The sequence below is a fragment of the Eleutherodactylus coqui genome, chromosome 12 (assembly GCF_035609145.1).
Source record: "Eleutherodactylus coqui strain aEleCoq1 chromosome 12, aEleCoq1.hap1, whole genome shotgun sequence".
Taxonomy (NCBI): Eukaryota; Metazoa; Chordata; class Amphibia; order Anura; family Eleutherodactylidae; genus Eleutherodactylus; species Eleutherodactylus coqui.
In genome coordinates this window covers 53,819,086-53,841,693 of record NC_089848.1, presented here as the reverse complement: position 1 = coordinate 53,841,693, position 22,608 = coordinate 53,819,086, and the positions used below count along the sequence as shown (strand labels likewise).

General features: G+C 41.4%; 1 protein-coding gene across 2 annotated transcripts in view; it reads right to left on the bottom strand.

Annotated features, from left to right (window-relative positions):
- Positions 1 to 22,608, bottom strand: part of ZNF385D (zinc finger protein 385D) — a 308,181-nt gene that overhangs the window by 72,228 nt on the left and 213,345 nt on the right. For both annotated transcript variants that reach the window (XM_066584866.1, XM_066584867.1), the window contains one exon: positions 13,596 to 13,758. In XM_066584866.1, coding sequence (XP_066440963.1) covers positions 13,596 to 13,758 — 163 coding nt within the window. The remainder of the gene's footprint in view (positions 1 to 13,595; positions 13,759 to 22,608) is intronic.

Genomic DNA, 22,608 nt, shown 5'->3' with positions numbered 1-22,608 from the left:
ATCACACCGAGAAAATGTCATTCGACTCCGACAACTTCTAACTGCTTGATTTTTTTTGACAATGAGTGCATTTTAATGATTGATGCAGACCAAACGTATGTCCAGTAGGGTTTATCGCGGGACCAGAATAAATATAGAAGGAGGTTGTTATATTGAAACCAAACCTTCAACTCTATGGCTGTATAAAGGGATCATTTATTTGAATGGTTGCTGCAGACCAAATGTTTAGCCAGTCATGGGTTATGAAGCCAGACCAGATTAAATGCAGAATGGGGTTGTTATGTTGAGATCACATCTTTAACTTTATGGCTTTGTGGACAGGGGCATGGGATTTGGATTTTTGCATCAGAAAACCATCGTTCTAACCCTTATAAAGATACAGTAGGAAATTAATTAGCTTGGCACAGAATTAGTGAAAACTAAGCAATATGTAGACTTTAATGTTTTCTAGTAAGATGCAATTATTCTATTTTCGGTTCTAAAGAGAAAGTCAATGAAACCAGATAACACAGATTAGTTGTTCATGGAGTTTTTTCTTCTTTTCTACTAATCCATTTTCTTTCTTTCACGGCATTTTACACATTCAGTGTTCCATGTTTGTGTTCTCTGAACTGAAGTCTCACTGTTCATTTAAGATAATATCAAATACAGCAGTTTAAGAAAATTATTACTTTGCTTTCCCTCTATCTTAGAAAAGCCAGTCTTCCACGCTGAGGCTTCTGAATGTGTAAAATATAGTGACAGAGAAAAAAGCGAAATTGTGGGGAAAAAAGAAGTTAAAAAATTCATCACTCGTTAATATGTGTTATCTGGTTACAAAAAACTGCAGGATCAGCATATCATATTAGTAAGTCATACATTACCAACCTACAATATATATATGATATCTAATATTTTAACAGTAGTACAGAAACTTTACTGCTCCTTGTTAAACTTGTCCCCGGAGCCTGTACACTACATGGCCTGCAGCTTCAAACATAAAATCTCACTCCAGATATATGAACTTACATAAAGGCATAGGATGGTAACAAAGAAAATAAGAGTAGAGTAAAGAAAAATCATAAGAAACTGTTAATCCATCATAAGGTTTTAAGTTTTTATATAATGACAAATTGTAAAATGTAACATTTTTCACTTTTTAAATTTTCTTTATTTTTCTCAACAATTCTAAGATCTCTGTTAACTGTCAGTGAAAGCAAAAACATTATTATCACATGCAGGGGCTGGAAATGTAACCAGATCTCATTTTTTTCACTATTTGCTACAACTGTATCCTGTCTAGGCAATCAAACAGTCTAGGAAACTAAACAGCCTGATTTTCATGCTGCTATATTTCATCAGCACTGATACATTGTAGCCAGCTATGCATAAGATCATGCCTACCTTGAAGCATTGTAACAAAAGCTGTATATTGTTCTATTATACAGTGATTACACGCACCAAATCTCCCTAGTGCTCTTAGATCGCATGTACAGTACAGAAAAACATTGAATCATGACAAGAATGGATCTTCTCTTTGACATTCACCCCATAGAGATGTGTATATATATATATATATATATTTTTTTTTTTATTATGTTTTTGGGGGGGTTTCTTTGTTTTTTACTGTGTATGTTGCTGTCTCAGGACTTTACATTACTGTCTACATTACTGTGTGATGTACCATATAATGTACTGCGACAAAAATTTAATTCCACCATCTTTGTAGGGTCTTGCTTTTGCGGCATATAGACTGAAGCATAAGGGCATGTGACACGTGAAAAGATCGCGGCTATAGTGCTGTAAAAAAATTGTGTCAACGGGCTATTTCACGCTACTTAAAGTAGCCTGTTCACACGATTCAAGGTGCAGGCTGCGTGTTTTCAAGGCTCCCATAGGAGCCTATGGAAGCCCACAGCAAAGATAGGAACATGCCCTATCTTTGTGCACACCTCAGAGCCGACATGTGAGTTTACACTTACATGTCCTATCTTTTGCAGATGTGAGCGTTTTGCGAATCTAAAATTCCTTTGTGTGAACGCTTCCATAGGAAATCATTGGTTCTATTTAGATGCGATCTTTTCACGCATCGCTAATGCGGGCGGAATGCGCTCATGTGAACGAGTCCTAAATGACTCGAGTCCTAAATGACATGATCACTATTCTATAGATGAGTAAAATTCCAATAAGACCAACATTTGTATACTTTTTTGGCTGTACTACTTTTAAAAAATAAAATTATTTTCTGCCATCCTCTGACGGCCATTACTTCTGTCATAGGCAGAAATACATGGCAGGTGTGGGGGCCTTCAGAAGGCCCCCAGCTACCATTACATTTGGACAGTACCCCATGATCGGCAGGGCGATTTGGGACCTCTGATCAGCAATTGGGGCCATTTAAATGCCACTGGCAGAATCAGCAGTGCTAACAGCTGTGATCAGTGTGAACTCTGATCGCAGCTGTTGTGGTCTAATTCCAGCTGTTAAAGATAGCTTACACCCGCTGTGCATGGAGTGGAATCAGCTTCCAAGCCTGCACCATATTAACCCCAACACATCTAGTTTAGGCCGCTTGCACACAGGTGGATTTTCATTGCGGAATCCAGAGTGGGCATCTGCCTCCGCTTGTGGGGTAAAAATCGCAGCATGCTCTATTTGAAGGCAGATTCCATGCAGACGGCTTCCATTGAAGTCAAAGGAGCCACCAACCCGCAGCCTTTCCGAAATCATCATTGTGGAAAGGTTACAGGATCTGCATTATTGCCTATTGACAGCGCTGATTACCTGTACTAGCTGGCACATCCACAGTACAGAATAGAAGACTGTGGACAGGTACGCGGTGTCATTGGCCGGGCACAGGGTCGTATTCTGTTATGGGCCGACCCCGGTAGTGTGCAGGCGGCCTTACGCACATATACTTTCTGGGGCATAAAGGAGTTAAAGCACATCCATAATGTCTTTAGCTTGCTCTTAAAGTGTATTTGTTCCAAATTAGTAATAAATTTGAATGCAGTAGCCTGTACATTAGTCTTCCTTATCTGTAGGTCTTCTGCTAAATGCTGAGAGATCTCCGCAGTCCCCCTTAAAGTCCTTCTAGAGCACACTAGTAAATTGAAAGTGAGGAGGGTAGACGAAGAGGAAAATATAGCTACAAATTCTCAATATATATCTGGAAGTTCACATGCTAAATGCATGAGAGGGGAGATAGAACAGACATAGGCATAGAACTGAGAGGGGAGATAGAACAGACAGAAGGAGGTATGACAATGCATGCTGCATACAACACATGTATCACGCCTGGAAGATATCACGCAATCGGCAAGCACAGAGAGAAAATATGCAATTTTAGAAATTGGAATAACAGTAAACAATTGAACAGCACACACCATTAAGGAAACTTAGACTGCTAAAACAGGAAGTTTATCACTTTCCATACTCCGCTACTCTACAGTGTAATCATTAGTCTTTTAGTGCACAGTTCTACCTTCAAATGGAAAGCGATAAATGACTTTGTTCAACAAACAACTTGGCGTTTTCCTTAGGGATATGGAAAGCGTTATATTTATTGTGTTATTAGTGCATTATGGCTGCGTGGAAAAGGGCCATTCTGAATAATTCTAGTGATCTGAGGACACTTATGTCACTTTTTAAATAATTTAATCTACCGTGTTAGGAAGAATTTAAGGGATTATTGAAAAGGCTTAAACTGCAGAGCACAGATGGATTTAGTAAATCAGGATAAATGACAAAACATTATGGAAACAGAAATTTTGCATTGGGGTTTTGGCAAGCCTAGTTGCATTCAAATATATGGCATTTAAATGCTCGTTTTCTCAGGCAGCTTCCTAGTTAAAAAAAAAACTTCCATCAAATACCAAAGAGATTCTGTAAATCTCTGAGTTCTGCAGTCTATTCTCTCTGGGCATTGATGAGCATCCCAACATATTCTAATCACCATCTGATGATCAGCTTTTCACGCCTAATAACTAAAAATTAATACCAGAGACATAACTTGAAGCTTCTGGGTCCCAATGCAAAACCTGTAACAGGGCCCCCAACTATAATGCTTTATTCATAGTACTGGGCTCCCTGTATGGAGAAGAGAGGCCTTATGGGCCCCCTAAGGCTCCTGGGCCCAGATGCCACCGCAGTGAGTAATACTGAAATCCCCACACTATTAAAATAAAGATTAAACCACAGTGAGGATTGGTCTGTCTAACAAATTCACTCTAATATCCAGTAAATGATTGCTAATCTAGCTATAGTACAGCCCCCTTCTGAAATGTTTCACTGCAAGATTCAGCATCTTCAGGGGTTGCAGGACTACAGCATGGGAGTGCCACTCTCTGCCTCGCAACCCCTGAAGATGCCACATCTTGCAGTGAAACTGTTAGGTCTGCTACTCATGTCTGTCACCCTCTTGTGGTCCTGCTCTGCTCCTCCTGTGTGTATGGACTATATATGTCTGTTTTCTTCCAGTACTGAAAGAGATAACCAGTTCTCTGGCTCTCAGCCCAGCTGTGGGGTTAATAGGCATTATTTTCCTATTTGAGCTGGGCTGAGGCACTTCCTCCTTGCCTGAGAATTGTTGCTGTGTTAGTCTCTGACACCCAGCTTTCCTAGGTCTCCTGTTCCTGTCTTTATTGTCTGTTTTATATGGTACCTGTATCTGTATTCAGGTTTCTGGTTTCCTCTCTATCTCTACACCGTATCCCATTTCTGTGTTTGGCTCTGTCATCCTGCATAGCCTCCCCACTCCTGTCTTCTCAGTCTGCCCTTTGTCTTGTATGTTTCATAGCCTGGTGGTGGCCTGCTCCAGTCTCCCAGCTTGGTATCCTGTACCCATTCCTGTGTGTATGTTTGTTTACTAGTTTATTAGTGCATCCAGTGCCCAGCACTTCTCTCCTGTGTCCCGTTAGTGATAATCAGAACCAAAGAGGAAGACAGTGGGGCTGTTCTTATCAGGATGTCTACCCAGCTTATAGGCAGGGGTTCCCCCATCTCTCCTATTAACAATGGCCTAGATTTCCCATCTGACCACTGGGTCAGCTACCAGTCATACTGGGAGTAGCCCAAAGGCCAAACCGGTTGGCTGGTCCAGTGGGCCCACACTCATTATCTGTAACAAAAACACATCAGTAGGGGGCTGCACTCTAGCTTTTAATAATCTTAGGCATACTGATGGTCAACTAATTAGAAGGGCCAGAAACTGAAGTCATGTCCTTGAACAATTCTTTGATATTGGCTAGATTAGCAGTCATTTACTGCATACTAGAATGAATCAATTAAGTTGCTTTCACACCTGTATTAGGGCTTAGTTCAGGGTTTCGGTCTATCTGCTTCGTTTTTTTTGGATGGAAGAATAGCGCAGTGTTAATTTTCTGTCCAAAAAAAAAGGAAACCTAATGAAATGGAAGCAAATGAAAGCCTTTCTGTTTGCTTCCCATTTTTTAGAAACCCCATTGAAACCAATGGTGAAAAAATTGGATCCAGTTTTTATGAGTTTTATTTCAGTTTCTCTCCTCCAAAAATGCAGCAGAGAGACAGAGACTCTGAACTGAGCCCTAACGCACATGTGAAAGCAGACTTAGCTAGACCCATCCTTACTATATGCTAATACTTTTTTTTCTAGTTTAGCGAGTTCAGTTTTTTCAATGTAGATTTTTTTTATGATCTAATTGTTAGTTATCCGTTGTGGAAAGGAGATATTTTTCACCAAATTGTGATTAGAAATATTGTAGTTTGTATCTTATCACGCCCACAGGTCTACCAGATATTTGATTTTTAGTGAATAACGTATAAGCCTCCACTAATGCAGTCATCTGATATATTTTACCACTCTAAGGGCGAAGTCAGATGAGCGTTTTTTTGCTCTCGCCTATGAAAATCACTGCGGGGGTTGCCTGCATCTCACTGCTCTCAATGGGGCCGGCGGCAGCAGTGCTGGCCCCATTGAAAGCAATGGACCCGGAGCCATGGTCACTTGCATTTTGCTAATGAGTGGAGCGCTTTTTTGTGCACATAGGTGTTCCAAAAAACCGCTCGCCTGACTGAGCCCTAAAGGAGTTTTCCAAGCTCTTTAAAAATTGTGCCAGGGTGTATAATAGTATAAAATAGCCATTACTAATATTTGTCCCTCTGATTCCACTATAGTCCCCTCTAATCTGGTCCCTGATGTTACGGGAAGCATGAGACCTCAACATTGAGTGGCTGTAGCTAATCACTAGCCTCAGTGGTCATGTGCTTTTCAAGCAAACACAAGACTTCTAAGACCAGTGATTGACTGCAGTGGTCAGGTTAAGGTAATGTCACTGTATCCTGCAACAGTGGGGACTGCAGTGGAGAGGATGGACTGGCAGTGCCGAAGTCGAGGGACAGTTAAAGAGTGAGTAATGGTTACCTACGGCGGGCACTTTTTGAAAAGATTCTGGAAAGCCTGTTTAATACAGAATAATTTTTTGGATATTTCATTAATTCTAGGGCTTCATGGTAATATGTGATCACTTCTGAGTCGTGCTAATATTGTATCATCCCCTGTGTCTTGCAAACTAAATGAAAAAGAGATGTTGGGTGCAAATTTTAAGGTAATGCTGTGATTTTAGCAGGACTTGGGAGCCTCCAAATTAAGAGCCTGATCATCATGATTAGCACCACGATGGTTAGGACTGATGTAATTCATTACTAGGATCTTGGGTGCAAATCCAAGCAAAGACAACATCTTCATAGCGTTTGCACGCTCCTGCTATGCTTGAGTAGGTTTTCTTGTTCTCCGATTTCCTCTTCTTTCTAAAAACATATTGATGCAGTAGGTTATTGGCCTTGGCATGTAGGTTTCAGATAGGGGAATTAACCCTTTCCAATCCACTGTCTGACGTCTTCCTACACTCTGATTGAAGCTTATACAGCTCCAGTGTCAAAAGACGTCCGACAGGGTATTCTTACCGTCTATTGCCAGACACTCTGCTGTCGGAGCCACTCTGGCGCGCACACACTGGCTTTAGCCAGCAGATGGCACCATTGTATAACAGCAAAAAGAGAAAGCCTTTTAGGAATCCCTGCACCCAATATTGGATTGGAAAGGGTTAATCTGTGAGTCCCACTACAGACATTGCATGCCTGGGATTCCCCTTTCCTGCTCCGTTTGAGGACCCTTGGGCGCAGGTGTGAAACCACTCTAATACAATCCTTGTATAGCATTGCAGAATATGGCTGCGCCATGCAAACAACACAAAGCATAGGGGAAAAAACATGTCCTTTGCTTTTATGTAGAAACAAATTTACCAATTTTCAATCTTATAACAACAACTTCAAAATATTATATAAAAACTGTTATCAGGTTTAATTTGAGGATACAGGTCATGTTTTCCAAGCCCTATAGCTCAATGTAGATCTCAATGCATGCAAAAAGGAGTGAGGAGGAATTGAACAAATATTAGACATGGGTAAGTACATGTGGTGAATATGGGATTTGTAGTCTGAGGTCTGTTATTTTAGTTTGTAACATTTACATTTTGAGTGCTAAGCGGGAAAAAGGGAATTGTTCCTAAATGGCAGAGTTACCACGGCAACAGAAAATTACTGTGCAAGTAGTATGTGCGGAATGGTTTATGCTACAGTAAACCTCTCTGTAAATTCCATTATTGCTGATATTACTTTAATCATTGGCCATGTGCAGATGAAGAATTGTCTCTTTCTGCATTAGGAAGATTCCCACATTTTGAAATATGTTCTTCTGCAGGAAGATAATGAAGAACTGTATATGCAGGTATTAGATAGGACAGCATTTGTTTTAGGACAGCAAGGTTTCTGAGCTCCATACTAAGACGGACCAAAGGAAACATCTGCAAATAGCTAGAAATAGATGAGTGCTGAATGGGTTACTCTATTTACATAGCATTATATACATTTATTAATTTGGAGATGGAATACATTAAGCAGACCACAATCACAAAGCTGCAGCAGTAGCAGAAGGATCTATTTGTAAGCCTTCCTGAGTTCTGGAGGGATTTCAGAAGGTAATGATTTTAAGAAAAAAAAAATACTTGTTTTGCAAATTAAGTCTTTAGGGACTGCGTCCAAAGGAAAAACTCACTTTTGCTTAGAGAAAAGTAAACCTTGGCTATTGAGCGTGCAACACTACAACTAGAGATGTAAGTACTGCTTGTTCTCTGCCACCAGAGGTGCCGCTACAGCAGTGATAGTCGCATCTGGGTTTGGGTGCCTGAAAGGGTCTACAGATCCCTCTGTCATATGAGACATCAGTATTATAAATGGCATATGATGGGTGTCGACATAATATAGATTTTGTATCGGGGCCCGGGAGCTACATATTGCACCTCTGTACCTCACTTCCAATTTGTATGCTATATTTAATGGCTAATAATGTTTTTACGTTGCTATTGTATAGGAAAAACAGGAATAGTACTTTAGTCTGCCATTATATACTATATTTTACTGTTCTGAGTTATCATGCTGTATGATACTTTATTGCATTATACAGTGCTATGCTATATTGCACTGCACTAAAATATACTGCACTATGCTGTACAGAAAAGTACTATGTCATACTATGCTGTACTATTCTATACTATACTGCAATATACAGATATTTCAGGCATATTCTATTATAAAATTAGATATATACTATACAATGCTGAGCTGTGCAATAGTAGTAACTTTATTATACTATATTATACAGGACTATATTGAGGGTAGATTGGGCGGGGGGATAGGGGAGTACAATTACATTTGCTGAGGGCTAAAGTGGAGGCGCAATTACTTTGTGGGGGCCACATAGGTCATATTATCATGTTTTTCCAAAAATAAGATGCCCTATTATGCTTACCTAGCAGGCTCGGTACAGGTCCCTGCCGCTACTCTTTGAAGCTCCAACATGCTTTTTGCAGTTCTGGGCCGCCCAAAGAAGATCACTTCCTGGTTTACAGGATTTATAAATCCCGCCTCCAGGAAGTGATGGCTCTGATTGCTTCTCGAGTGCTGCTCAGCCAAAATAATGCAGCAGTCAATGAACCAATGTGAAGGCTGTGATCAGTTCATCAAGTGCCGCATTGATTGGCTGAGCAGCAGTCGAAGAACCACTTACAGTCATTGCATTGTGGAGGTGGGATTTATGAATTAGCTGAGCCATGGCATTGATTACCCAATTCATGAATCCTGCTTTCACAATGTGATGGCTGTGATTGGTTCTTCGACCGCTGCTCAGCCAATCAATGTAGCCCTTGATAAACCAATCACAGCCTTTACATTGGTTCATCGAGCGGTGCATTGTTTGGCTAAGCAATGTTCGAGAACCAATCAGAGCCATTGCTCCTGGAGGTGGGATTTATGAATCCCGTAACCAGAAAGTGATCTTCTGTGAGTGGCTGAGGACTGCAAGAAGCGTGTCAGAGCTTTGTAGAGCAGCGGGAGGGACCTTATCCGAACCTGCCAGGTAATGTATTACTTTTTTATATATGTAATGCAGCTAGGGTTTATTTTCAGGGTAGGACCTCCCTGAAAATCCTGAAAAATTGGGACAGGGCTTATTTTCAGGGCAAGTCTTATTTTGGGGGAAACAGGGTGATACATTTTGGTGAGCAAAATTAGAATTATTACTTTGTGAAAGCATAGGGTTGTATTATTAATAGGGCACAAAAGATGACACTATTACTCTGGAGCACAAAAGAAGCATTATTTCTTGTAGTAGGCACTATGGGAAATTATTATTGTGTGAGGACACTATTGCTTTGTGGGCACAAATGGGCAACTCACACTATGTGTGGGGGAAGGATGTGAAAATTGCTTAGAGACAAACAGTGTCTGAAAGAAGTCTTTATGACTGTCTGGGTCCTAATAGAGAAGAAAAGGGAAAGCGGGTGACTACAGTTAGCAGAGATGTCACCTATGCTTTTTTTTTGGTAAGAAGACTCAACATATGTCTCTTGGCTTGTGGCTCTGATCTTTTTTTTTTTTTTTTGTGACTTTGTGGAAGCATTGGAAAGTGAGTATTTCTTACTGGGGATTGGGGTCATTTTTGGGACACCGTATGGGGCACTTTTTATTCAGGGCAAGTATTGTGAGAAATACTTTCATTCAGGGGTGCAGTGAAGAGCAAGTTTTCTTGTGATACTTTTATTTAAGGGTACGGGCATATGGAATAGGGGGAATCCTTATATTCAGGGCACAATATATACAACACAATTGTTTTCAGTGCAGGGATATGATGCGTAAGCAGGCAGCAGAAGAAATCTGAGTGCCATGCTATGCAGAAATGAATCGTAGCTGGGAGAAATCATGATGGTGTTAAAAGGGTAAGAGAAAGTAAGGTAAGAGAAAGTAAACATCAACTATGCGTCACTGAATGTAAATATGTATTCTCCCTCTGACTGAAAACTGTAGTCACCCATATGATCAGAGTGATGATGGGATGCAACATGCTTGTTTGTGAACAATTCCCAGGATACCCTTACATTTGTAAAGCTTATACTGGGTGTTGTAGTTTTACATCATACACTTTTGTATGCCAGCTTTTAACTTGACTTTGCAATTAATCTATGCACTGAGCTTGGCCTTTCTACTTTATTTATATACTGTGCTTGGTTCTGGGGCTGTGCTTATGAGCTTGGTTAGGGCTCAGTCACACGGGCACATCGGCACCCATACACTGGCGCCGATGTGCCCGTGTGACTGAGCCGTTACTGCAGGAAGAAGACGGCTGTACCTGAAGATGGACGTCTCTCTGCAGCGCTGATGAAAGAACACATGACCAACAATGAAGCCGGTCACATGTTCTTTCCTCCGGCGCTGCAGAGAGACGTCCGTCGTCAGGTACGGCCATGGTGGTGTAGGGAGCCATACCGCACTCTGTATAATGACATTAAGTCTCTGTTCTGTGAGCATGGGACCTACATTTATGGATATTAACATTTTTTTTCCTTTTTAGCACATTTAAAATTTAAACATAGTTCCTGGAAAATCCTGTAAGACTTTTATTTGTACTGAACTTATTTTGCATGCAAAACAATGAATGCAAATAATGCACTGAATATGCTGTGTGTGAACCAGGCCTAATATGAATGGGTCTATAGATCTGCTCATAGACAGCTAGCTTTAGACAACTCTTATTGAAAAGCCCTTTAAAATACTAAATTTGCCTAAATAAATGTATGGCTTTAGATTTCTAATTAAAATGTGTGTACCCATGTATAGGAGGTCCCAGCATGTGAAGGAAAACTCCACCTCAACAACATTTTTTGAAGTTAAAGTGTACCTGCACTTTAAGGCCGCATGCACAGGGGCGGGGCGGATTCCGCATGCGGGAGCCCGCAGTGGAATCCGACTCTGTGCCCAGCTGGCATCCACGCGTACCTGTATCTTCTCCCTCTTTTCTGTTCTGCGGATGGTCCCCGCATTATAGATCTTTTTTTTTAAACTCCTGCTTTCCCCGCTGAATCTGTGGCCCTTACACAATGGCAATTGCGGACGGGCCGCAGGTAGGATGGCTTCCTTTGATTTCAATGAAAGCTGTCTGTGCGATATCTGCAGGAAAATGGAGCATGATACGATTTTTCATCCGTGAGCGGAAACCGCAATTGGTTTCCCGATTGTGTGCCTGAAGAATCATTTTTGCAGTGCATGCTATGGGCAGTATTTGCTGCGGAATCCGGAGGCGGTCGCCCACTCTGGATTGCGCAATTCAAATCTGCCCATGTGCAGCTGCCCTAAGAGGACTTCTCAGAATAAGCTGCCATATGTATGTACACGAAAAGAACTATTTCTGGCCATCTGTAATTCTCAGTTTTCTCTGACAGCACATCTGTGTGAGCCATTCTCTCGCTTCTCCCTTCTGCTCTTTATAGACTTCTATGTGCAGCATGAGGTGCTTGGTTTAACTGGCAATGAGCAGTAAACAACCAGTGGGCAAAGGAATCAATATCTGCAATATCTGGAGAACGGAGCATTGTGAAAAAAAATGTCTTAACAGAGGATGGTACAGAATGGCCGCTCCAGCGCGCTCCCGAGCAGTGACAGCTCGTCTGCGCATGCGCAGAAGAGCTGTAGTGGGGAGCACACTGAAGCGGCTCGTGCTGAATGGAGAAGACCGGACTGCGCAAGCGCGTCTAAAAAAGCAAGCCGCCAGCTAATTTAGATGGAACCATGGAGACGAGGACGCTAGCAACGGAGCAGGTAAGTGAATAACTTCTGTATGGCTCATATTTAATGCACGATGTATATTACAAAGTGCATTAATATGGCCATACAGAAGTGTATAACCCCACTTGATTTCGCGAGACAACCTCTTTAAGTTATTTGTTTTGTGATTTCCAACACATTGAAATAGGATTCCCGAATTGTGAATCCCCCTTTAAATGACATTAATGTCATCCAATACACATATACCATGTTTATACCTATTCTCCTACAGGACACATTTTGTATTAGTGTAATACATTTTAGGGCTCCTACCCACTAGTGATACGGCTGCATCGCACAAACTTGCGATTTTTGTGCGATGCGATTTTAGCATTAGAAAGTCTCATTGACATTTGCATTAAAAAAATGCAGCAATATCGCAGCATTAAAAAAAACGCTAGTGGGTAGGAGCCCTTAGCTCTATCAGGTCCTCTATGCTACCCAATATGGGGTTAGTATATGATCGAGAGAGATGCTGAGCTCGGGGTTGTGTAGTTTTGATTATTTGATTCAGCACTTTCATGTAAAAATACTGCCAGAACTTCTAGAAAAAAACCTGGGATTCCTATTTCACCCGCCACACAAGTCACTGAATGTTCTCGCTGTCTACGAGCTCATATAGGAAAAGATGTCAGTGTGTAGCCGGGGAAGCAGAACTCTTTTATCTGTGAGTTATGGCGGCATTTGAACAGCTTTTTAGATGCAAATATTGAATGAAATCCTAGAATCATATACATCCTTGAATTCCTCTTCTTCCTCTCGCTGCTACACTCCCCTAAGACAAAGTTGCAAGGGAATCTGATACACTAGTGTGTATACATACAATTGGGCCGGATGCACACGGGCGTATTTGCATTGTGGAATCCGGAGCGAGTATCCGCCTCTGAATTCCAATACAAATACTGCCCATCAACATGCTATTGAAAATCGCTCTTCCCTGTTCACGAGCGGAAATCAATTACAATTTTCCTCTCATGGAGCATGTTCTATTTCAGAGCACACTTCGAACGGATGGCTTTCATTGAAGTCAATGGAAGCTGTCCGATCCGCGGCCCTTCCGCAATGACATTGCGGAAAGGTCGCGGATTCCGAGTCATCGCCTAGCAACAGCGCAGCATTATCTTTTCTGCTCATGTGTGCCCTTGCACCGGCCGGTACATCCTCAATACAAATAAAAAAGAATGAGGGCAGGTACGCAGGGGTCACCAGCCAGACATAGGGTCAGATTCTGCTGCGGGATCCCACATGCAGAATCTGACCCGGTTGTGTGCATTCGGACTTACTCTCAAAAATCCCTCTTTCGAATATTTTAGTAGTGTATGAAAATGGTAAAACAATACAGTGAGAACGATGAAAGAAATGTGAACGAATGCAACAGACAGATAGTTAAACAGTCAACAAACAAAGAGAGATTATCGCTTAACCTGTTTTCTCAGAGCTGCCATTGATGGTATTAGTAGGGATGGAAGTGAAGATAGTCTTTGCGTTGTCCTTGGTAGCAATAGATTTCTGCTTAATTTTCATGGCTTCCAGTGCTTTGAGCTTCTTGGCATGTTTAGTGCCTTTGTAGTGGGCCGCAGCCTGGCTCTACAAAGGGGAACAAAATGAACCATGTAATCAGGCTCATTTCTAAACTTGCAAATGCTGTATTATAGCAAATACAGACACACTTTCAGTAAAGGGTGCCATACAATATTTATGCAGCAGATTAAAAAATACATTCTATGCCATTTGTTATCCCTGATTTATAAATTAGAAAGATATCACTGAAACTATGCTCTTACAGAAATGTTAGATTCATTTGTTTTAGACTTTCATGTATACGATTTAACCATTTAACTCAGCTTAGGTAATAATCACCATACCAAGTTATAATGTAACCATGTCAAAGAAAACAGCTAATAAGAAATCTAGAAGCATGGGCTTTCTTAATACAATTTCATGTGATTGATTATATCACCCATTTAAATAAGGACATCTATGAGATCCAATAATGCATACATGCTAGAGGGAGTATTTATATTGTGCACTAATGCTCTGATGGTATCTACAGCAGCATGTGTAAAGAAAACTTTAAACATTAAGATAGTAATGATGGTAATTAAAAATCTGAGCAAACATTTAAAAACTTTGATTCAGTAGTTTACCAAATTTTGGCAAAAAGGCAATCCAAATTAGTCTTAATCAAAACCAAACCACCAATACTCCCAAAATGTGCATATAACACCGTCTAAGAGCCGTAGAAGCCCTATGTAACAATTGTAGGTCACCTAGGAGTGTATCTTAATACTTTCAAGCTCTCTTTAACTCAAAATTAATGAAGAAGAAGGAGAGGTATAAGAAGAAGGAGGGGAAGAAGAAGAGGAAAAAGAAGAGAAGGGAAAAGGAATAATATTAAGGACGAGGAAAAAGAAGCAAAAAATAGGAGAGGAAGTGGAAGAAGGAAGAAGAATAAAAACTGTTTGGAAGGCATTATGGGCTACCCTACGCCATTTTACTGGGTTCATCCTAGACAAACAACCTGAGGTTAAGGTTCGCACCAAACTGAACTATTAGCAAAGATCGACCCTAAACTGGGTTCAACTGAGATGATTGATATCAACTGATGAAAATGTGTAGTGATGCACAATAACACTTTTCCTCAGCAGTGGGGTTACATTTCAGAAAATCCCACTGTTGCAAATCTTTCTATATATACTCCTTTACCAAAAGTAAAATATTTCAGAATATTATCTGATACTAGAGGCGTAACTTGAAGCTCTTGGGTCCCAATGCAGAATCTGCAACAGGGCCACCAACCATAATGCTTTAGGCCTCATGTCCACGGGGAAAATCAGATCCGCTACGGATTCTACATGTAGAATCTGCAGCGGGTCCCTCCTGCCCCGCGGACATGAGGGCTGAAAATAACAATAAATCAGAATAAACTCACCTCCCATCCGCTCCGTTTCTTCTCTTCGCTGCGGCGTCATCTTCTCTCGTCGCGGCCGGATCTTCATTCTTCGGCTCGGCGGATGTGCATGATGACGTCGGTGACGTGCCCCGCGCATGCGCCGGGCCGAAGCAAAATGATCCGGACGCGACGGAGAGAAGATGACGCGGCGCCGAAGAGAAGAACCGGAGCGTGTGAGTAAAATATGATTTTTGTGTCCCGCGGATCCGGACGGCTTCCATAGGCTTCAATAGAAGCCCGCGGGAGCCGTCCCCGCGGGAGACCCGCATGAAAATGGAGCATGGTCCAGATTTTTTCATGCTCCATTTTTTTTTAAATCACTTTTATTGACGATCCGCAGGTATTTATCTACCCGCGGGTGGTCAATGCATCCCTATGGGATGCGGATCCGCGCGCGGGAGAAGAGTTAAAATCCGCTGCGGATTTTAATTCTTATTTTCCCCGTGGACATGAGGCCTTATTCATAGTACTGGGCTCCCTATATGGAAAACAGAGGCCTTATGAGCCCCCTAAGGCTACTGGGCTCAGATGAAAATGCATCCTCTATAGTTACGCCCCTGCTGATAACTACTCCCAACTATGGACAAGGTCAATCATACGTGTCCTCTCTCACGGAGACTTCATGGATAGTCACCAAGTCAAGAGGACTCATGTGTAGATGACCAAAGAGTTTTGAACTGTTGCACAACAAGTAGCTAAGAGGCCCCATTGCACTCACCAACAAGTGGGGCACTCTGTTGCATACTGTATTTCCATTCATCTGCATGCAATTACTTAATCAATCCCTTTAACTTTCCTCTCCACTGACCTCAATGATCACTAACTGTATCTTACCTCTGAATAGAGGGCTGCTACCTGTAATGGTGCCACCATAGCAGCTGCAATGCCAATGTAATTATGCCCAAATTTTGAAACAGTCTATAGTTTAAGGGCCCCTTCACACGGGCGTATTTGCTATACGCAGAGAACTGAACCCATTGATTTTAATGGGTTTGTCCTCCATCTGTCAGCTGTCCAATGTGAAGGACACCGCATATTACATGCCCTATACTTGTGCAAGACTCACACAAGAATAGGACCTGCAGCAATTTTTCAAACCTAGACCAGTGGTCCGAATGAGAAATCACTCATGTGCATGAACCCATTTAAATTAATTTTTTTTTCTAGTGTGAGTTTTGTCCATATGGCAAGCAAAGGGAACTTGCGTGGGAATGTCGCTCATGTAAATATACCCTTAGAGCTCCTTCACACGAGCATATAAGCAATTGCACGTAACGCTTCTTCACCATAAATGAGGGTTTTTTGCGTTCATATCGGCGAATCTTACTGCACTTTTTGCGCCCGCAGCGCATGTTCTTTTGTGCGTGGCAGGCAAACAGGCCCTGATTTAAATAGCTACTTAGACTAATGGGTTCCAGATATTTTTTTATCTATTCTAGTGGAATATCACTTGTTTTTTATGCATGTATTATGCAGTGTATTGTGCGCATTTGTGAACCCCCCATAGACTTCTATGGGCCCTTTGGGTGCACAAATGCGCACAAAATGAACAAGTTCCATGCGCATGTCCAAAAAAAAACAATGTGAATGAACCTACTGAAATCAATGGGTTCTATTTTCTGCGTATTGCACATGCAATTTTTGTGCATGCAAAAATTTCCGCAAATACGCCATGTTAAAAAACCCTTAGGTGTCAGAAAAATAGTAAGAGCAAAACTACACAGGATGCTTTTCACCAGTGGCATGTTGCTAATAGTGCATTACCAGATGCAGCGCAATGATGGAAATCAGGATTGAAAGGACTATACGCAGTCAAGAATTGCATGTAAGATATAGAAGGTGCCCTCATTGAAAGAACACTGGATGATTTATAAAGTATAGAAGAATAACATAAATAGCAACCATGCGCATCTCACAAATTAACGCAGCACGAACTGATAAAATGAAGGAGGTTCATATGTCAAAGATCTAGACAAGAACTTTTTCACATAAAACTAGACCAGTGATTAAATGTACTAATGAGCAGCAACGTTATGCTTGAAAATGTTGCTTACATAAAGGCTTGCTTAGCATGTACTGTACAGAATAAACTGCAAGGCCATCACTAGGGGGTTATACAACTGTCATGTTAACAGCTTCCCGATGATGAAAACAAGAAATCAATCGCTGAGGCCGTCGGTAAACATGTAGACATTATACTTGCCCAACTGGTGGATTAAGTAGGTGTTTTAAGTTGCCATGATCATATGCATGTGGTTCATGTTCCATTTTAGAGTATATAGCTCTGTGTATGGAGGTTCTAAAAACTGTTTATTTTCCCCTTAGATTTATCAGTTGTAAGACTAAAATAGTTATATATGCTTTGATATGTCCGTGCTCGAAATTCTATGTTGGGCTACGCAGGTGCATCCAGAAGAACATGTCTACTATTATGTTGGCTGAGAGGGATGAACATTTTGATAAGGCACTTACTTCATTGTGTGTATCCGATTGGTCTTAAGGGTTATTGGGGTAGAGTAGTCACCAATATAGGTGAAGATGACCCTACAGCACTGTTATTAGGTAGGTAGTAGAGATGAGCGAACCTACTCGGCCACGCCCCTTTTTCGCCCGAGCGCCGCGATTTTCGAGTACTTCCGTACTTGGGCGAAAAGATTCAGGGGGCGCCGTGGGTGAGTGGGAGGTTGCAGTGGGGAGTGGGGGGGAGAGCTAGAGAGGTTGGGCTCCCCCCTGTTCCCCGCTGCTACCCCCCGCTCCGCCACGCCTCCCCCCCCACCCCCCGGCGCCCCCCGAATCTTTTCACCCGAGTACGGAAGTACTCGAAAATCGCGGTGCTCGATCGAGTAATTACTCAAAACGAGTATATTCGCTCATCTCTAGTAGGCAGTCTAGGTGGTTCTTTTACCTAGATACAGTGAATCCATCAGGCCTAATGCCCATCTTAGATGAGCCGATTCTCATTTGAACGAGCAAGTGACATCACCGCTAACTCTTTCAGTTCAGACAGGTGGATGAGAATCGTTCACTTCTCATTCACTTTTTGTTCAGTGTTCTCCATGTCTATGTGAAGCACTGAGCGGGGAGTGTTTAAGCGCAACGATAAGCGAACAAGCCAATGATGATTTTTATGCCAGCTGAAAATGAACAAGGAATAAAAAGGGAATGATTCTGGTTCATCATTCGGATGTTGGCTTGTGTGTAAAAATAATTCATATTTACTTGGTTTAACGATTTTTTGAAACAATATAACCCCGTGCAAATGCAGCATTAATAAGAAATTACTTTCTTACAGGATTTAATCCTATTAATCCGTTTGCTTTTTAGTGTAGGCTTTTTACGGTTACTGTAAGACTGTGTTTGATTCAGCCTCATGTGTGGCCCCTGTGGTTGGCGACTTCCATTGACCTTGAGCCTTAACAAGTGATAAGTGGACTCAGTGTACGATATTGGATTCGCGAGTGATTTTCATGATATGATTCTCATCATATTACATTGGATGTTCTAATTAAGGATATTTAGACCCTTTGTTCTTTTTTTCCCTGATATTATGTAATACTATTGGTCTACCCCAACTGGTCTCCATGATTGTCACATGATCATGATTATTTCAGTGGTCATGTGTACCATTGGTTTTTGGGACACCAGGGTTCTTGGAGTCTGCGCGTATCCTTACTCTTGCCTGCTAACGGAACCCAACTGCTCATTATCGTTCATTAGTCAAACAGGTATATATATGAACACTTTGGTCATTTTTTCTTTACCCTGAGAAAGCTAAGGTTTTGTGTCGATACGAGTGGGGATTTGTTTCCTCTGAGTCCTTCTTTGGTACATATTGCTACAGCTCGCTCCCTACTGTACTTTATGCTTCATGCAGGTATCAGCGGCATATATTTATGGCTGTTGAATATTCTCATCCCACAAGGGTATTTAGGTTATTTATTGCCTAATGAAAGGTTATACACATTTCTAGTATCGTTTTTGTGTATCAATTCCTGACAGTATTGAAGATCTCTGCTTTAGTAATTGCATGGAATCCTGTCCCCATCATGCCTTGCTTATTACAGTATAGTTATCAGAGCCCTGTTTTATAATCCGTCATGCACTTATGTAAGCACCATATGAAGAAGGCAGATTTTCATCCTCTGGAAGTAAACAGTGAAGGTTCCCATTCAATGAAAGCAGAGATCTTGAAATCCATAAGGAATCGATAAAGTATATTACAATATTGAATTATTTTTCATTATTAAGTGACTGAGCTTCCACTGGAAAACATTTTGCATTCAGTTCCAGTGGAAAATGTGTCTATCTCTTGACGTGTTATGACAAAAGTTCCATTAATTTAAAATAGAACACAGTTTGTAGCTGTTATATTATTATTAAAGCCTGCATATAGTAACAAACCATCAGACAAAGTACATGATTGTGACAGTTCTTTCACTGTGTGATCCTGCGTTCTCTTTCAAAGTCTTCATCTGTCAATGAAATGACTGACAGGAGAATCCACTCACACAACCAAAAACATTTCTTGAAGGTGGCTCCATGGCATGGGCTGAGCTCCTGGAATGATACAACTAGTGAGCAAAAAAAGAAGAAAAATGTGCTTATGTGGATAGAGCTAGGTGTTTTGTTGTACTGGTAAAGTGAGGTTTTTGTGAATAAAGGCTTTAACCCCTTGAGTGGCGGGTTTCCTACCACCCTGTCGTGCCCACCAGGGCAGGTTTTTTAAAATGGTCTAATCATTGAATTTCAACTAATTTTGCAGTTGCGTCTCAAGAGCCATAACTTTTTCATTTTTCCATTGACATGGCCATATAAGGGCTTGTTTTTTGCGGGACAAGTTGTGATTTTTTTAAACGGGGGAGGAAAAAAAGAAATGGGGAAAAAAGAAAAAAAGGGGCCATGTCATTAAGGGGTTAAATAATGTACTAACTTCCTTCTCTGGGTCATTACGACGCATGGATACCACATGTGTGATTGTATTTTTGATTTTTTACAAAGTAAAGGGAGACAAGTGTTTTTATTTTTTTTTATATAATTTTTTAACTTTTTATTTTTTTTATTTTTTTTTTATTTTAATTTTTTGTCCCTTTAGGGGACTTCCACAGGGACCCATCAGGACCCCCTGATCACATTCCGGGGGTCCGATTGTGACAGCCTTTTACATGCTGCAGTGACAGCCCTTTACATGCTGCAGTCACATAGACTGCAGCATGTAAAGGGTTAACACAGCAGAGATCGGAGGTTTTCTCTGATCTCTGCTGTTAGAGCTAGTACCTAGCTGTCCTCTGACAGCCAAGCACCAAGCTCTCCCTGCCACAGAGACCATCGGCTTGCTTCTGACAAGCCGATGGTCTCTATGGCAACCTGTAAACAAAGTAGGATATTGCCGGCACATCGGCAATATCTTCTGCTGGTTTTTCAAAGCCCTTGCTTTGTTCTCTGTGGGACTGTGCAGGCAGAGCACACGGTCACAGCTTGTGGCATTGTGCTCTGCAGCTTCCATAGTGATACATAGCCCGGAAATCTTCCGGGCTATGTTGCTATGAGCAGTGGAGCTCGTCCCGGAAAATTTCCGGGCGTGCCACTCAAGGGGTTAAAGGGGTTTTGTCATTAGGACAAAACCCTGTCCCACAGCTAGGCCACTAAATAAAATACAGGGGTATACTCGCCTCTCCTGGAGCCCAGGGACGCAGCTGACAGTCAACCCCGGTATTCAGCGGTAACTTCCGGGTGGTTGGACAACGGAAGAACATGACCCAATTTCTGGCATTATGCCACCCAGGATATGAACACTGATGCTAAGAGTGCAGATGGTGACTAACTTTTTTTATTTTTTATTTTTTGATGGGACAACTGGGAAAGGGGTTCTTTTTAAACTTTTAATGTTTTTTATTCTTTGCATTAATTAAAATATTTTTATTTAATTTATTTTCACTTTTTTTCAGTAACCAAAAGTGACTTGAAATTGAAATTATTTGATCGCTTGAACAGAATAATGCAATACTAAGGTATTACAGTATTCTGTATTTTAACCAGCCTCCTGTTAAAGACTTGTCATGGACACATCTTGATAGGCAAACAATCATGACAACCCTGGTGCCTTGAGAAGGCCCCAGACTGCCAGGACTCCACTCACATGATCTCAACACAGTGGGGCTATTCAGGGCATTTAAATCCCAATTAATCAAGACATTTAAATGTTACTCTCAGAATTGACAGCGATATTTAAAGAGATAATAAGATAATGGTATTATGGAATGAAAAGACTCCAGAAAGCAGACGGCTGGGTCGGATTCCGCATGCGGGATCCCGCAACGAATTCCGACCCTGTGCCCAGCCAGTGACCCCTGCTTACCTGTCCAGATTTTTTATAATCTGTATTGCGCCATTGCACATGCACGGTACAGATTTTGCCATGGCATTGGTAGGCGATGACATGGATTCCACAACCATTCCGCAATGATGATTGTGGAAGTGCCACGGATCAGACGGCTTCCATTGACTTCAATGGAAGCTGACCACGCAGAATCCGTGCTGAAATAGAGCATGACGCAATTATCCCTCTATGAGTGGAAAATCGCACTTGATTTTTGCTCATGGACAGGGAATAGTGATTTTCAATAGCATGTTTAAGGGCAGTATTTGCTGCGGAATCCGGAGGCGGATGCCCGCTCCGGATTCCACATTGCAAATACGCCCATGTGCATTCGGCTAAAGACTCTGATTTCTTTGAATAAAAGACAATTACAGTTATCTCTTATCCACAGGATAGGGAATAGCTTTCTGATCATGGGTTTCTGACTGTTGGACCTACAATGATCCCCAGAACAGGTGTCTGAAAGGTCCTCTCATGAATGGAGTGGTGGTTGAGCATGCACACTGCCGCTCCATTCATTCATTTTAATGGGATTGCTGCAGATAGCAAGCGCATGTGACGGCCTCCACCAATCAAAAATGTTATCCCCTATCCTGTGGCACTATCCCTTTAAGACACAAATCCATAAATTACATATGCCCGTCTTGTTTTTGGAATTTGTGAAGGAAGGAATAAATTGCATGGCTCCACATACACCTCCTTGGGGGAATTTGGGATGGAATCGGGGCATGCATATTCCTTCTGCAAGACAATAGTACAAACTACATTTCCACAAAGACTATTTTTATACACTCTGAGGTGCTATTAAAAAAAGAAAGTTCATAGTTTTTGCAGCAAAATCTGTTTGTGTTATCCCTATTTATGAGATGTAAATGACAGCTAGCGAATTAGAACAAAACAGGAACTCACTTGCATAGTAAGCAAGCTCCTCATTAATCATGTCCTGCATATACCTTACACTGAGCGAATCTGTATTCATTATTTCAGAACTGTAATCAAAATGTAATCTATCAGTCTTTTGCAAAAATTAATGTAAATTGTTTTAAGCAAGCATCAGCAGCAAGTTGATTACCCTTTTCGGCTGTGATGCAAAGTGATCGTTATGTTA